Consider the following 16,331-nt stretch of genomic DNA (forward strand, 5'->3'; position numbering starts at 1 on the left):
ACAATATTTGTCCTTTTGTGTCTGCCTTATTTCATTAGCTTGATGCCACAAGTTTCATCCATGTTATTTCTTCTTACAATTCCATTGTGTGTGTGTGTGTGTATATATATATATATATATATATATATATATATATATATATACACCACATTTTGTTTACCCATGTAATGACTGATGGAAACTTGGGTTGTTTCCGTCTTTTGCAGTTGTGAGTAATGTCACTATAAGCATCAGTGTGAAAATGTCTGTTTGTGTCAATATTTCCAGTTCTTCTGGATATATTCCAGGTACAGGTATGGCTGAATCATATAGCAGTTCTATATTTAGTTTTCTGCAGAACTGCCAAACTCTCTTCCTCAGAGCCTGAACCATTCTACTTTCCCACCAACAGTGAAGGAATGTTCCTATTTCTCCACATCCTCCCCAGCACTTGTTGTTTTCTGTTATTTTCTTTTAAATAATGGCCATTCTATGAGGTATGAGATGATATCTCATTGTAGATTTGATTTGCATTTCCCTAGTAGCTAGCGATATTGAACATCCTTTCATGTGCTTTTTTGCCATTTGCATGTCCTGTTGGGTGAAATGTCTGTCTTTTGCCCTTTTATTAGATTGCTTGCTCTTTTATTATTGAGTTGAATGCTCTCTCTATATAGCATAGAAATCAAATCCATATCACATATGTGGTTTCCAAATATTTTCTCCCATTGAGTGGGCTGCCTTTTCACCTTCTTGACAAAATCCTTGAAGTACAAAACTGTTTAAGTTTGAGGAGGCCCCATATATCCATTTTTTCTTTCATTGCTCATGCTATGGTTGTAAGGTCAAAGAAACTGCCAACTAGCACCAGGTCTTCAAGATGTTTCCCTACATTTTCTTCTAGGAATTTCATGGTTCTAACTTTTATATTTAGGTCTTTGATCCATTCTGAGTTAAATTTTGTGTAAAGTATGAGATAGTAGCCCTCTTCATTTTTTTTTTCCTGTTTTTCTTTTTTTCCCTTTTGGATATGAATATTTAGTTGTCCCAGCACCATTGGTTGAATAGACTGGTTTGACAGGGATGCATGGGTTTGACAGCCTTTTCTAAAATCACTTGACCATAAGTGTGAAAGTCTGTTTCTGAATCATCAATTTGGTTCCATTGGTCTACATGTCTATCTTTATGCCAGTACCATGCTGTTTTCAACCACTATAACTAGGTACCATGATTTAAATCTTGAAAGTGAGAGTCCTCCAACTTCGTTCTTCTTTTAAGATGTTTCTGGCTATTTGGGGCGCATACCTTTCCAAATAACTTTGATATTGGGTTTTCCATTTCTTTAAAAAAGGCCATTGGGATTTTTTTACTGGAATTGCATTTAATCTATATATCAATTTGTGTAGAATTGACATCTTAACAATATTTAGTTTTTCAGTCTATGAATATGGAATGTTTTTCCATTTATTTAGGTCTTCTTTGATTTCTTTTAGCAATGCATTGTAGTTTTCTGAATACAAGTGCTTTACATCCTTCATTAAGTTTATTCCTAAATATTGGATTCTTTTCATCACCATTGTAAATGGGATTTTTCCCCTGACTTCCTCCTCAAATTCCTCCTTACTAGTGTATAGAAGTGCTACTGATTTTTGCATATTAATCTTGTATCCTGTGACTCTGCTGAATTTATTAGCTCTAGTAGGTTTGTTGTAGATTTTTTGGATTTTCTAGGTATAGGATCATATCATCTGCACGTAGTGAAATATTTAACTTCTTCCTTTCCAATTTGGATGCCTTTTATTTCTTTTTCTTTCCTGATTCCTCTAGTTAGAACATCTAGCACTATACTGAACAACAGTGGTGACAGTGGGCATCATTGTCTTGTTCCTGACCTTAGCAGGGAAGCTTTCACATTTGAGCACAATGTTTGCTGTGGGTTTTTCTTTTTTTTCCCCCCAAAGATTTTATTTATTTGTTTGTTTGTTTGTTTATTTATTTCTCTGCCCTCCCCCCCCCCCCCCCCGGTAGTCTGTTCTCTGTGTCTATTTGCTGTGTTTTCTTTGTCCGCTTCTGTTGTTGTGAGAACACGGGAATCTGTGTCTCTTTTGGTTGCATCATCTTGTTGTGTCAGCTCTCCGTGTGTGTGGCACCACTCCTGGGCAGGCTGCACTTTCTTTCCCACTGGGTGGCTCTCCTTACAGGGCACACTCCTTGTGCTTGGGGCTCCCCTACGTGGGGGACACCCCTGCATGGCAGGGCACTCCTTGCACGCATCAGCACTGCGCATGGGCCAGCTGCACATGGGTCAAGGAGGCCTGGGGTTTGAACTGTGGACCTCCCATGTGGTAGACAGACACCCTCACCACCGGGCCAAGTCTGCCGCCGGGTTTTTCATATATGTACTTTATCATGTGGAAAGAGTTACCTTCAATTCCTATATTTTGGAGTGTTTTATTTAGGAAAGGATGCTGGATTTCATCAAATGCTTTTCTGTATCAATCAAGATAAATTGTGTGATTTTAATTTTTTAATTTATTAATGTGGAGTGTCACACTGATTTTCTTGTGCTGAAACACCCTTGCATGTGTGGGATAAAATCCACTTGTTCATGATGAATAATTCTTTTAATGAGTAGTTACATTCAATTAGCAAGTATTTTGATAAGGATTTTTTACATCCATATTCATTAGGGAAATGGGTCTGTAATTTTTTTTTCATAATAACTTTTTCTGACTTTGGTGCTAGAGTGATATTGGCATCATAGAATGAGTTTGGTAGCTATTTTTTGGAAGAGTTTGAGTAAGGTTGACACTGAATTCTTGGTAGGATTCACTTGTAAAGCCATCTGGTTTCAGGCTTTTCATTTTGGGGAGTTGTTTGATGACTGTTCAATCTCTTCCCTTCTGACTGGGTTGTTGAGGTCTTCTTCTAGGTTCAGTGTAGGTTGTTAGTGTCTTTCTAGGAATTTGTCCATTTCATCTAATTGTTTAATTTATTATGATCAGTTGTTCATAGTATCCTCTTATGATCTCTCTTATTCCTGTGGGGTCAGTGGTAATGTCTCTTGTCTGTAATGTCTCTTGTCTTCTTTCTGATTTTATTTGTGTCTTCTCTTTGTTAGTCTAAGGGTTTGTCAATTTTGCTGATCTTTTCAAAGAACAAAATGTTAGTATTGATTTTTTTGTTCTCAATTTCATTTATTTTTGCTCTGATCTTTACTATTTCTTTCTTTTAGCTTGGTTTGGGATTAGTTTACTGTTCTTTATCTTGTTTCTCCAGGTATATAGTTAGATCTTCAATTTTAGCTCCTCTTTTTAATGTAAGCCCCACTGCTTTCACTGCATCCCATAGGTTCTGATATGCTGTGTTCTTATTTTCATTTGTTGGATATTTGATTTTTTATCAATTTCTTCTTTGACCCACTGATTATTTAATAGCATGTTGTTTAATCTCCATTTTTTGGTGAATTTTCCCTTTTTCTGCCTGTTTATTTCCAGCTTCTTCCCCTATGATCAGAGAAAGTGTTTTGTATAATTTTGACTTTTTAAAATTTACTGCAATTGTCTTTGTGACCCAGCATATGGTCTATCCTGGAGAAAGATCCATGAATATTTGAGAAGAATGTATATCCTGTTGGTTTGGGGGTGTTCTATATATGTCTATTAGGTTTAGTTTATTTATCATATTATTCAAACTCTGTTTCTTTATTGATTCTCTGCCCAAATGATCTATCAATTGATGAGAGTGGTCTACTGACATCTCCAACTATTAATAAAGAAACATCTTTTTGTCCCTCTGCCAGTGTTTGCCTCATGTAATTTGGGGCATCCAGTTAGGGGCATTTATATTTCCTCCTGGTGAATTGCACTGTTTATTAGTAAATAATAAACTTCCCTGTCTCTAATAACAGTTTTGCTTTTACTGTCTCTTTCATCCAATATAAGTATAGCTACTCCAGCTTTTTTTTTCCCCTTCCCTCAGTTACTGCATGCCTGGGATATGTTTTACCAGCCTTTCACTTTCAATCTGCTTGTATTCTTTGATCTAAGGTGAATTTCTTGTAGACAGCATATAGCTGGCTTATATTTTCTTATCCATTCCACCAGTTGTGTCTTTTGAATGGGGAATTTAATTCATTAACATTCAATGTTATTTCTGTAAAGGTAGTTCTTACTTTACCCATTTTGATCTTTGGGTTTTTGGTCATATCTTGTTATCACCACTCTTTTGACACTTTTAGTTACTTTTATTGATATAATCTTCATTTCTAGACTCTCTTCCAAGCCTTTCTCTCCTGTATTTTCTTTTCAGGCTGTATGTAGCACTCCCTTCAGAATTTCCTGCAAAACTGGTCTTTTGGTTACAGACTCTCTCAGTTTCTGTTTATCTGTGATTATTCTAAACTAGCCCTCACTTTTGAAGGACAATTTTGATGTATATAAGATTCTTGTTGGCATTTTTTTCTCTTTCAGTATCTTAAATATATCATACCACTGCCTTCTTGCTGCCATGGTTTCTGATAAGAAATTAGCACTTAATCTTATTGGGCATCCCTAGTATGTGATCAGTCACCTCTCTCTTGCTGTTCTCAGAATTCTCTTTATCTTTGGCATTTGACATTCTGATTAGTATGTGTCTTGGTATAGGTCTATTCAGATTTATTTGGATGGAAGTAGGTCATGCTTCTGGGACAGGAATATTTGTATCCTTTAACAGGGTTGGGAAATTCTCTACCATTATTTCCTCAAATAGTCCGTCTGCCCCTTTTCTCTTCTATCCTCCTTCTGGAACACCCATGACATGTAATTTTGCACATATCTTGCTGTTATTTATTTCCTGGAGACTCTGTTCAATTTTTTTCATTCTTTTCTTTATCTGTTATTTTGTATATTTGCTGTTAGAGGCCCTGTCTTCATTCCCACTGATACATTCTTGTGCCTCTTCAAATCTGCTGTTATATGCCTTCAGTGTATTTTAATTTCATTTATTTTGCTGGTCATTCACATAAAATAGCAGTATTTTTCTATGTGTGCTTTCAAATTCTTAGTGCTCACTGTCTTCTTGATGTCCTTATTCTCTTTAGTCATTTCATTGAATTTATTAAGGAGATTTGTTTGAATATCTATGATTAGTTGTCTCAACTCCTTTATGTCAACTGAAGGCTTAGTTTGTTCCTTTGACTGGGCATATCTTCCTGTTTCTTGGTATGAGTTGTAAATTTTTGCTGGTGTCTCAGCATCTGATTTACTAGGTGCATTTCTTCTCAGCCCCTTTTCTTTCTCTAATCTAGGGCTTTCTATTTGATTTGCTATAGCCCCTCTCTGATACTAGTTTTGAATTCATTTGGAACTTTATAGTGCCTCATGTTTAGCCAATCTGAATTTTTTTCAGCTCTTTTTCATGTCTCTTGCCCTTTGTTCCTTACTGGTTGTGTAGCAGGAGTCAAGGATGCAGTTGGTACTGTAAGTTGTGAAGGTTGAACCTGCCTGTATTGCCCCAGGAACTGATGAAGCTTCTCCAATCTTTCTCCCATGCCAGGGGTAGTGACAGAGTCACAACCATGTACAGTAATCCAAACCTTGAAGGCCAAGACCATCTGTAGTTGCCTGGAGAGACTGATTAAGCTCCACACCACTTCCTTCCTCCCCTGCCAGGGGCAGGAATGGAGCCTCCAGAATTCCCAGCAATCTAGTCCATGCAGGGTCAAAGTGACTGCAGTTGCTTGGAGAAGGTGAGGAAATACAGTCACTTCTCCTGTTCCTCCAGAGGTGGGGATGGATCAACAGATGTTCCAATAAGCTAATCCTTGTTGGCCAAAAGAGGCTCAGTGGCCTGGAGGGAATGAGGGACCAATGTCCGTCACCCTCCCCATCAGGGGTGGGGATGAAGCCACAGGAGTGCCCAACACTCTAGTCTGTGCTGGCCAAAAGTGGCTTCAGGTACCCAGAGAAACTGAGGAAACATTTCCCTCTTTTCTATGCTATTGGGGTTGGGGATGGAGCCACAAGTGTCTAACTGCAGGCAAAAGTGCCTGCAGTTGCCAAGAGAGGCTGAGGGTGCCTTATCTGTCCTCCTGCCATGTCAGTGATGTTTATAACAGTCTAATCCATACAGGATGAAAGCAGCTGCAGTTACCCAGAAAGGCTCAGGGAACATTCCCTTCTGCCTTGCCAAGGATGGGGATGGAACCACAGGAGTGCCCAACAATCAAGTCTGAATGGGCTGAAAGCACCTGCTGTTGCACATATAAGTTGAGGAAACACTACCTGCTTCTTATCCTATTGGGCATGGGAGATGTAATCACAGGTTTGCCCATCCATTTAGTCTATGGGCTGAAAGTGACTACAGTTGCATGGAGAGGCTGAAGGTGCACTATCCCTCCTCCTGTCCTGTCAGGGGTGGGGAGGGAGCCACAGATGTGTCCAACAAGCTGATCTTTGTAGGCTGAAAATGTCTGGAGTTGCCCTGTGAGACTGGGGAAACATCGCCTCCCTCCTTTCCTATTGGGGGTGGAATGGAGCCACAGAGGTGTCCAACAATCCAGTCTGTGTGGGCCAAAAGCATCTGCAATTGTCTGGAGAGGCTGGGGAAACCCCTTGCCCCTTCTGTCCTATTGGGAGTGGGAATGGAGCCACAGATGTGTGTGACAGTCTGGTTCATGTGGGCCAAACTTGCCTGCAGTTTCCCAGAGAGGCTGGTGCAGGTCTCTCCAGCTTTGTTCCTGTTGGAGGTGGGGCTGGAACCTAGGCTAGAGCTACAATTGGACCTGGGTGGAAAGAAGTCAGTCCCTAACTTCATTGTGATTTTCAGTCAGCTCCACTTCCCTTCATGCTGTGGGCAGAGTTAAAATGGATGTGACTGGACTCTTTCTGGCTTGGACAGGTTCAAACTTTAGTGGTTCTCTGGATTGGGCTTTAGTTAGCAAATTTCTAATCAGTTCCTGAAATCAGTGCCACCAGTCTCTTCCTCCCATTTTTGGGAAATGGAGTTTCCAACTCCATCCAGGAAGGAGTTCCTGAGTTGACCTGTGCCACCATCAGGGGATGGGCTCCAGCCTTCATGGCATGGAGTGCTCTAGTCAACAATCTTCACTGCAGATGGGCAGTCATCTCGTTCCGTTCTTCCAAGGATGTTGCAGGATGCTCTTTTGGACTCCTGAGCCCCCCAAATGGATGATTTAGATAGCTCTGGATGATTACTACTTATACTGTAGGCTGTGCTGACTCTAGGAGCTCTTTACCCTGTTCCCATCTTGCCTCCATTCCCCTGGTATTTTTTATAGATATTCTTTATCAGTTTGATACAGCCCCCCTATTCCTACTTTGCTGCAAGTTTGCTATCATGAAGGGTGTTCAATTTTGCCAAATGTTTTTTTCTGTCTTTTGATATGCTTATATGATCGTTCTTCTTTAGCCTGCTAATGTGAAGGGTTACATTAATTGACTTTTGAATAAACTATTAGATTTGATTTGCTATTTTATGAGGATCATGAGAGGTATTTGCCTGTAGTTTTTCTTTCTTTTAATGTCTTTGTCTGGTTTTGGTATAAGAATACAGCTGGCCTCATAAAACTAGTTAGTGATTTCTCTGCTTCTTTTTCTGGAAGAGATTGTGGAGAACTGGTATAATTTCTTCTTTTAATGTTTGTAGAGTTCACCAATGAAACCATATGGGCTTGGTGCCTTCGTTTTGGGAGGTTATTAATTGTTTTGATTTTCTCCAAAGATACAGGTCTATCCTGATCTCTTTTTCCTTCTTTATGTTTTGGTAAATTGCAACTTTTAAGGAATCTGTTCATTTCATCTAAATTTTGAAGTTTTAGGGTATAGAGTTGTTCATAATATTCCTTTTAATTCTCTTTATGTCCATGGAATCAGTACTAATGCTTCCTTTTGCATTTCTGATATTAGTAACTTGTGACTTCTCTCTTTTTGTCTTGGGAAGTCAGCTAGACATTTATTAATTGTATTCTTTCTCAAAGAAACAGCTTTTTGGTTTTATTAGCATTATCTATTGTTTTCTTATTTTCAATTTTCAATTATTTTCTAAGCTTTAAATTTTTTCTTCTGCTGACTTGGATTGAATTTGCTCTTCTTTTTTTAATTTCCTATGATGGAAGCTTGAATTATTGATTTCAGACCTTTCTTCTTTCCTAATATAAGCATTCAATGCTATAACTTTCCTTTAAGCCCTCTGGGGCTCTGGGTTCATCAGCAAAACCCTTCTCTTTAGTGCACCCCCTTTCAAATCTTCACCCAAGGAGTCCTCTAAGTTCATAAAAGGTCAACTCTGAAAGCAGGGAAAAAAATCTGGGAGAAAGGAAGTAACCAAGTGTTTTCTTTCCATGGCACTTGTTATTGACCAGAGGGATTGTTTCCTTCTACTTACTCTAGACATTAATCTAGGGCAGTGATTTTCAAATAAGATGGCAGACCTGCTCAAGAGGGGCTCTCAAGACTCTCCGAAGAGGTTCTGTGTAATATACACAAGCCTAATTCCCTCTCAATTGAGAATCAAACATGTAAGATAGAGGATCCTAAAGGAAATGTGTTGTATAGGAGAACAGTGTCAGAGGCAAAACAAAAAAGTTAAACTCCTAACCCAGGTGTGGCAGACACCAAAAGGATGGAATACATTATTCAGATTTTTTTTCTAAATCAGTAGGTTACAAACAACTCACTTTCCCTGTAGCTAAACCACAGGACTAGGCTTTAAGCCTCATGGTCAAGAACAATAGATTCACCCTCTTATCTGGAATATCAATACTGAATTAAAGAAATACAACTCTGTTCTCCTAATGACAATTTCCAGAAGAACCTGCCCATTCTTATGAGGTACTTGATTCTAGGTGCAGCATAGGCACTGTATGGTTTCTTGGAAGACTGGCTTTTCTTCTCTTTGATACTGTACAAGGTGCCCAACAACTTGTTATGAACAAGCATTAAGCCTTTGAAATACTTGATGGTCTGCACTTTGAACTCTAGGGTGGCATCCTTGTCACACACAAACACTGTGAGAGGATGCTGCTGGAAGGCAGACACAGTCCACATGTGACTCACTCCCTCCTTGATGGCCTTGTACAGACTTCATCACCTTTCTACCCCATGGTGGTGCCCAAACCCACCATCAGGGTCATGGTGGACATATTAGTGAGCTTTCCATTAAAGAACATAGCATTGGCCAGGAAAGTGTCCATGGCCAGTGTCTTCACATGGGTCCTGGACACCAGACTGGAGCCCAGTTTGTTGAAGGCAATGTGTCTGTTGGGGCTAATGCCTCCAACAAACAGCTTGATCCCACTCACAGCTGTGATCTTAAAAGGCATGACACTCAGCCTGCAGGTTGGCTGCATTTCCATCCAGGATATTGTTTTCCAGATGGATGTCAATGTGCTTGAAGAAATTGTTCCATATAAAGGAGCGGTAACTCTCTGGGTGGTCTCTAGGAAGGACAACATACTCATCCATGTTGAAGGTCTTCACATCTTTGAAGGACAGGTCCCCATTCTTGTAGTACTCAATCAACTTCTTGTAGCAGTCATGTAGGGTGTTCACAATGGGGAAGCCCAGGGTGAAGTACTTGTTTGGCCCTTAGCTAAACTGGATGATGTGGTTCCTAATGTATTTGGTTGCCCACTCACTGGCCTTAGAATAGTGGTTAAGGATGATAAGCTTTATATGTCCTGTTCATTGGTAGTAGTGGTTGGAAATGGGTTTTGTGGATAAGAGGGAGTCTTGAGTGTGAAAGTCACTCCCAGGAACACAGCCCCTGTTCATTTAATTTTTACATAAATTTTATAATCAGCTTTCAATTCCTACAAAAATAGATTGCTGGATGAATGAGGGAAGCGGACTTGGCCCAATGGATAGGGCATCTGCCTACCACATGGGAGGTCCATGGTTCAAACTCCGGGCCTCCTTGACCCATGTGGAGCTGGCCCATGTGCAGTGCTGATGCACACAAGGAGTGCCATGCCACGCAGATGTGTCCCCTGCATAGGGGAGCTTCACGTGCAAGGAGTGCGCCCCATAAGGAGAGCTGCCCAGCATGAAAGAAAATGCAACCTGTCCAAGAATGGCGCTGCACACACGGAGAGCTGACACAAGATGATGCAACAAAAAGAAACACAGATTCCCAGTGCCGCTGATAAGGGTAGAAGCGGTCACAGAAGAACACACAGTGAGTGGACACAGAGAGCAGACAACTATCAACTATTCCAATCCATAGACATGGTATATCTCTCCATTCATTTGGGTCTTTTTATACTTCTCTCAGCAATGTTTTGCAGCTTTCATTGTATAGACTTTGTACATTTTCCAATAAATTTATTGCTAACTCTATTTTTTTATTCTACTGTAAATTATATTTTAAAAATTGCTAGTCTATAGGAATATACTTGAGTTCTGTATATGATCTAATATTTTGTACCCATATTAAAGTCATATTAATTTTAGAAGTTTTTTGTACTTTACCTAGGATTTTTTTGCTTATAATTATAACTTCTGTGGCAGTTTGAGATTATTTATGAATTCCAAAAAGAGAAAGATTTTTTGTAAACTAATCTATTCCTCTGGGTTTGATACCCTTCGATTATATAGAATTCAAAGGATTTAAGTTTACTTGAAAAAATCAATTTAGGGCATCTAATTGGGCTACTTCAGTAAGGTGTGACTCAGATTGAGTCCCCACCCTCTTTTTGGGCCTATATAAATGGACAGTTGCTCGAGAAGACACACAGAAGAGGAGAGAACTTTGTCATTTTTTATCCTGTGGCCCAGGGGAGAGATGAGCCATTCACCTTGGGAAGAGAGTTAACACTGATATAGGAAGCCCTGAGAGAAAAGCCCTAACCAGGCAGAGATTAGCAACCATCTTGCTTCAACACATGGCAACTGACTTTGGTAATAAAGCAACCTTGAGTAGGACTCTTTAGAGCCTTGAAACTTTAAGTTTTTACCCTGAATGCCCTTTATAAAAGCCAACAGATTTCTGGTACTCTGCATTATCACCCGTTTGGCAGACTAATGGAGAATTTGATACCAGGAGCGGGGTACTGTCTGATGCAATTACCAAAAATGCTGGAATGGTTTTATAATGGGTAAGGGGTACTTTTTGGAGGAATTTTGAGGTGTTTGATGGAAAAGGCCTAGACTGCTTTGAAGAGACTGTTTGTAGGAATATGGAGTCTTAAGTTATTTTTGATAATGTCTTAGAAGGAAATGATGAAACTGGAAATTATTGGAAACTGGAGGAAAGGCAATCCTTGTTTACAGTTGCAAAGAACTTAGGAAGATTGACTCCTGATGTTCTATGGAAGGTAGAATTTGAAAGTGGTGAGCCTGGACATTTAGCTGAAGAGCTTTCCAAAGGAAAATGGCGAATGCAAACTGGATTCTCCTTGCATCTTATAGAAAAATGCAAAAGGAAAGAGATGAGCTGAGGACTTAATTGTTGGGCACAAAGTAATCAAAGACTAATTCTGGAAATTTCAAGCTTTTGGAAATCAAGCCCCAAGATGATAGTGACCCATTGAGGAATTAACAAAACTTGGAACTTTTAGATGAGGACTAAAAAGTCAATTATCCGGGAAAGACTTGTGGAAAGTCTTACTGTCTGATGGCTTGGGCCCCTGCTTCCTGCATGCTAAGCCATCAAGCTTTTTGTGAAATCCATATGAACAAAACTACTGTCTGCCTGGACTAAAAGAGATATGGAGGGGAGAGATGGAAGGGAAAAAGGCTTTAAGAGGAAAACCATGGAAGCTGAGGTTTGGAATTAAGACAACTCTCTGTGGGCCAAGAGAGGGAAGACACCCATGTGTATGGGGAGGGGGAGTTTTCCCCAGCATTTGAAGAGGGTGGATGTTCCAGCTTGTTGTTCAGGGAAAGTTTTTGCTGCCCCAGGCTACAGAGAGGGTGAAGCGCATTCCCAAGTGGTTGGGGAGAGTTAAATCACCACCCCACTTCTCAGCAGTGGGTGGGCTTGTTCCCCATTGGTTGGGGAGACTTAGGTTGCCACCCCACTTCTCTGAAAGGGGTGGGCCTGTTTCCCATAGGTTGGGGAGAGTTAGATTGCCACCCCACTTGTTTGAAGAGGGTGGGCCTGTTCCCCATAGGTTGGGGAGTGTGAGGTCACCACCACACTTCTCTGAGCAGAATGAGTGTTTCCCAGGGGTTGGGGAGTGTGAGGTTGCCACCCCACTGCTGAAAGGGCTGGGCCTGTTCCCCATAGATTAGGGAAAGCCAGGTCACTACCTCACTGTTCTGTGGAGGTTGGGCCTGTGTGCCAGAGATGAGGGAGAATGTTGCTACTACCTCACTGTACTATGGGGGTTGAGACTATACCCCAGACTTTGGAGAAGGTGTGCCCCTCACCCAATGTTCTTAGAGGGTGATATCTGGAACTTTATTACCATCCAAATGCTTGGTGAGGGTTGAACCAAGAAAATGGCCATTGGGAAAACCTGTGGAAAGGGTGGGTCTCCATGAAGCCCCAAAGAGAAGAAACCATCATCTTAAGAATGACTCTCAGACTTTGGAATCTAATGGATTGTGCCCTGAAGGATTTTGGAACTGTTGGAGACCTGTGACACATGGTTCCCTCCAAAATTCTCCTTGCAGTAATGCGAATGTTTATCTTATGCCTGTGCCTCATATGTATATTGGAAGCAGATAACTTGTTTTGTAAGTTTCACAGTTCTTCAGCCAGAGGGAATTTTGCCCCAAGACAAACTATATTTCTATAACTGATTGTGATGTGATTTTGTACTTAGCAATGCTACTCAAATGACTTAAGGCTTTTTGTAATATGGTAATGTCTTTTTGGGATTCAGTGGGTGGAGTGTGGCAATTTGAGATTATTTATTAAGCCCAAAGAGAGAAAGATTGTGCTTGTAAACCAATCTATTCCTCTGGTTGTGATACCCTTTGGTTGTATTAAATTCAAAGGATTTAAAGTTTACTTGAGAAATAATCAACTTAAGGCTTCTGATTGGGTTACAACAGTAAGGCACTCACTCAAGGAGACTCATGGAAGAGCTGAGAACATTGTCATTTGTGATCCTCTAGCTCCAGGTAAAGATAAGCCATTCACCTTGGAAAAGAGTCAAGATTGATATGAGAAGCCCTAAGAGGTGAGTCCTAAACAGGCAGAGATCAGCAACTGTCTTGCTTCAAGATATGGAACTGACTTTGGTGGTGAGAAAGCAACTTTGCAATGGATTCTTTAGGGCCTTGTAACTGTAAGCTTTACCCCAAATATATACCCTTTATAAGAGCCAACAGATTTCTGGTACTTTGCATCAGCACCCCTTTGGCAGACTAATACATCTTCTGAAAAGAAAAATTTTATTTCTCCCTTTCTTATTTTTATGTTTTAAAATTACTTTTTCTTGCCTTATTGTAATTGTTACATTTCCAGTACAATTATTAGAAGTGTGATAACAGACTTACCTTCCCTGCTCATAGATAGAAAGCATTCCTTTCACATCATGTTAATTATAAGTTTTTAAATGGATTTGCTTTATTAGGTTTAGGAAATTCCCTTATATTTCTAGTTTGTTCAGATATCTTTATTATGACTGAGAACTACTATTCAATTTTGTTAAATGCTTCTCCTGCAACCATTGAAATGATCATATTCTTTGTTCTGACATATAGAACACCAATGATAACAACATAAGAATATACCTTCTTTTTAAATGCGCACAGAACATTTATCAAAAGTGGCCAATTCCTGGATTTTAAAGCAGCCATCAGTGACTTTGTTACGACTGAGATCATTCATAGTATACCCTCTGACTACAATTAAATTAAGCTATAAATAATGAAGATAACTAGAAAATACTTAACTAGTTAATAATTAAACAATATCCTTCTAAAATCTCATTTTTAAAATGGAAGAAATACTTTGACTATAACAAATAAAACCTGTGTGATGCAGCTAAATCAATACAAGTGATTTTAAGATTCAGGAATTTTCTGATTAATGCCAACACTCTGAGTGTGTGTTTTGTGGGATTTAGTGAGGAATGGTGGAGAGAAGATAGTAGTGTCAGAAGTGATGTCCATTTGATTCACCAGTTCCTGTGGTGACATATAATTAGTAGCATTCTAAAGGGCTGGTGGTCTGCTCTTGTCATGCTGCCTGGTAATTTATGAGGAGAAAAAGATGGCATGGGTCTCCTTGGCCACAATGACACATGTATCAAGATGGAAGATGTGCAGAGGGAACTTCCCGCTGTTCATTCTATTTTCGAGATCTCTGTACTGGAGTTTCTTTGACAATACACAACCAATGCCCTCTACCCACCACTTCAAGCATGGAGTTTATTGGCTACATTGCTGTGTGACAATATGTAGGATGTACAGAGAAAGAAAGTTCTTACCCCTCTCAACACTAGGGCCCTATGTACATAGAAAAGAATATCTATTTTCTTCATTCCAAAATATATACACATCCACAGATACACACATACAGGCAGACATATTCACTGTTCACAAACACACATATATGCACACATTCACATGATTTTGATGATACAATGTACAGAATAGAAATGTTACCTCAAGTACTTATAAGAACAAATGGAATAAGGAAAAAAAGGAAAAGATATAAAACGGAGAGAAGAAAATTTAGGAGGTGTAGTAGAAAAGGAGGGAGAAACAATGTAAGGAAGAAGTAACTTTACTGGTTCATTAAATAGTTTAGATTAGAAAATGGTAGTTCATAGCTTTATGGTAAGAATTAACATATTGTGCTATAAATATTTTATTGTCTTTGTTAGCATATGCCCATTACTAAACAGTGAACTACTTGAGAGATAAGTCATATTCTTATTCATACTTAAATTACTAGTACATAATATTTGGTGAGAAACCTCTGTCTTCCCTCTTCAATGACTTCACCTCTATACACATCATATGTCTATATTTATCCCTTCTTACCACCCCCCAAACACAGAAAGAGAGAGGAAGACAAATTGTTAAGATATTTGGGAGATTCTGGAATGCACATGGGGCACAGTTCATTAGGGAAGAGGATGGTGTCCATTCATACATGCTTATTCTTAGTTTTACTCCTTGTTGATAAAAACTAGATGGGCATAAGTTTGGCATGCATAAAAACAATAAACCTCACTTAGTTCTCCAGCCTAGGATGTGTTCTCCAACTCATTGGGAATTGCTAGCATAGCTTTAAAATAGTTACCTTGCGTACAGTTCCTTTGGCGGGAACACTAATAGAAGGAAAATTGGGCTATAGGATTTAGACACATAAACTACACACTGAATCCCAAGATAGTGTTTGGATGATAGCAGATATTAAATACATTTTTAAAATAAATTGATATAAACTTTAAGGGAAACTAGAAAATCTGGCCAAGTTTAGCCAGGAGGCCCAGTATAAGACAAAACTGGAAAAGAATGGGTAATATGAGATAGGTGACAGGCAAGAAACCTTCCATCTTTAAAGTAATTTTGGGGGTGAGCACAAGTTGATGAGCAAATAAATGGGAAACTAGTCCAAAAGAGGTCCTTCTACTTCTGCAAAAAAAGTTATTTTCTTCTAATGAAGGAATACGAGGGGAAATTTTCCACTATTAGACTTTTGTGATGTGTTTTCCAAGACAATGAGCAAATTATTTTATTGGCAGTTAGGTTTATGACATTATTAGAGAATAGGAATTTTATGTAGGATACCAAAAGAAAACAAACCCTCAAGAAAATTTATCTAACACTCACCAGTACTAAGCAACAGGAAATGAAGAAGATGAGGAAATCCCACAATAGAGCAGAAAGCCAGTATATAAGCACATAAACCCCACTCACAAACTGGATATGCTTTGCCTTAGTGACTCTCTCATTCACTGTCAGGAGACAAAAGCCACTGATCAAAAGAGCCATGCCAAAATGCAAATTTATAGCTATCTGGAGTCCATTCGTTAACCTACAGAAGAAGGAAAAAAAGAAGATATATCAGAAAATCAGTAAAGTAGAAAACACATATTTCTATTAACAGCTCTTTTTATCATATAAATATAAGATAGGGTGGAAAGAATACATTTAAAGTATAAAACTCAATTCTAATGAAAATAATAACATACTCATCATTCAAGTCATCATCAACAATGCGTGGCTGAGGCTTATTGAAGACTGTTATGGAAGCATTAGGGCCAGAAAGTAACATGAAAAGAACGTTATCTAATACTGCCAGGGATATAGATGGTGAATGGTATGCTTCATTGTTGAACAGAATAGTAAATATTATTTCATCTATTTTTGCTTCAATGGAAAGCGCAACAATGCATGAGCGAACACAATCTTTATTTTCCAGCAAGTAATTCAGTATGTTAC

The 16,331-nt window shown here is 39.1% G+C and overlaps 1 protein-coding gene and 1 pseudogene across 1 annotated transcript in view; both read right to left on the reverse strand.

The window, feature by feature from the left end:
• The window catches only part of LOC101447972 (phospholipid-transporting ATPase ABCA3-like), a 310,634-nt gene that overhangs the window by 91,050 nt on the left and 203,253 nt on the right, over positions 1–16,331 (reverse strand). The window contains exons 20-21 of the mRNA XM_058286295.2: positions 16,082–16,331; positions 15,720–15,924 (exon numbers count right to left, since the gene is read on the reverse strand). Of these exons, the coding sequence (XP_058142278.1) occupies positions 15,720–15,924; positions 16,082–16,331 (455 nt within the window). The remainder of the gene's footprint in view (positions 1–15,719; positions 15,925–16,081) is intronic.
• Positions 8,739–10,982, reverse strand: LOC139437473 (glucosamine-6-phosphate isomerase 1 pseudogene; annotated as a pseudogene).

The sequence above is a fragment of the Dasypus novemcinctus genome, chromosome 23 (genome assembly GCF_030445035.2).
Source record: "Dasypus novemcinctus isolate mDasNov1 chromosome 23, mDasNov1.1.hap2, whole genome shotgun sequence".
Classification (NCBI taxonomy): Eukaryota; Metazoa; Chordata; class Mammalia; order Cingulata; family Dasypodidae; genus Dasypus; species Dasypus novemcinctus.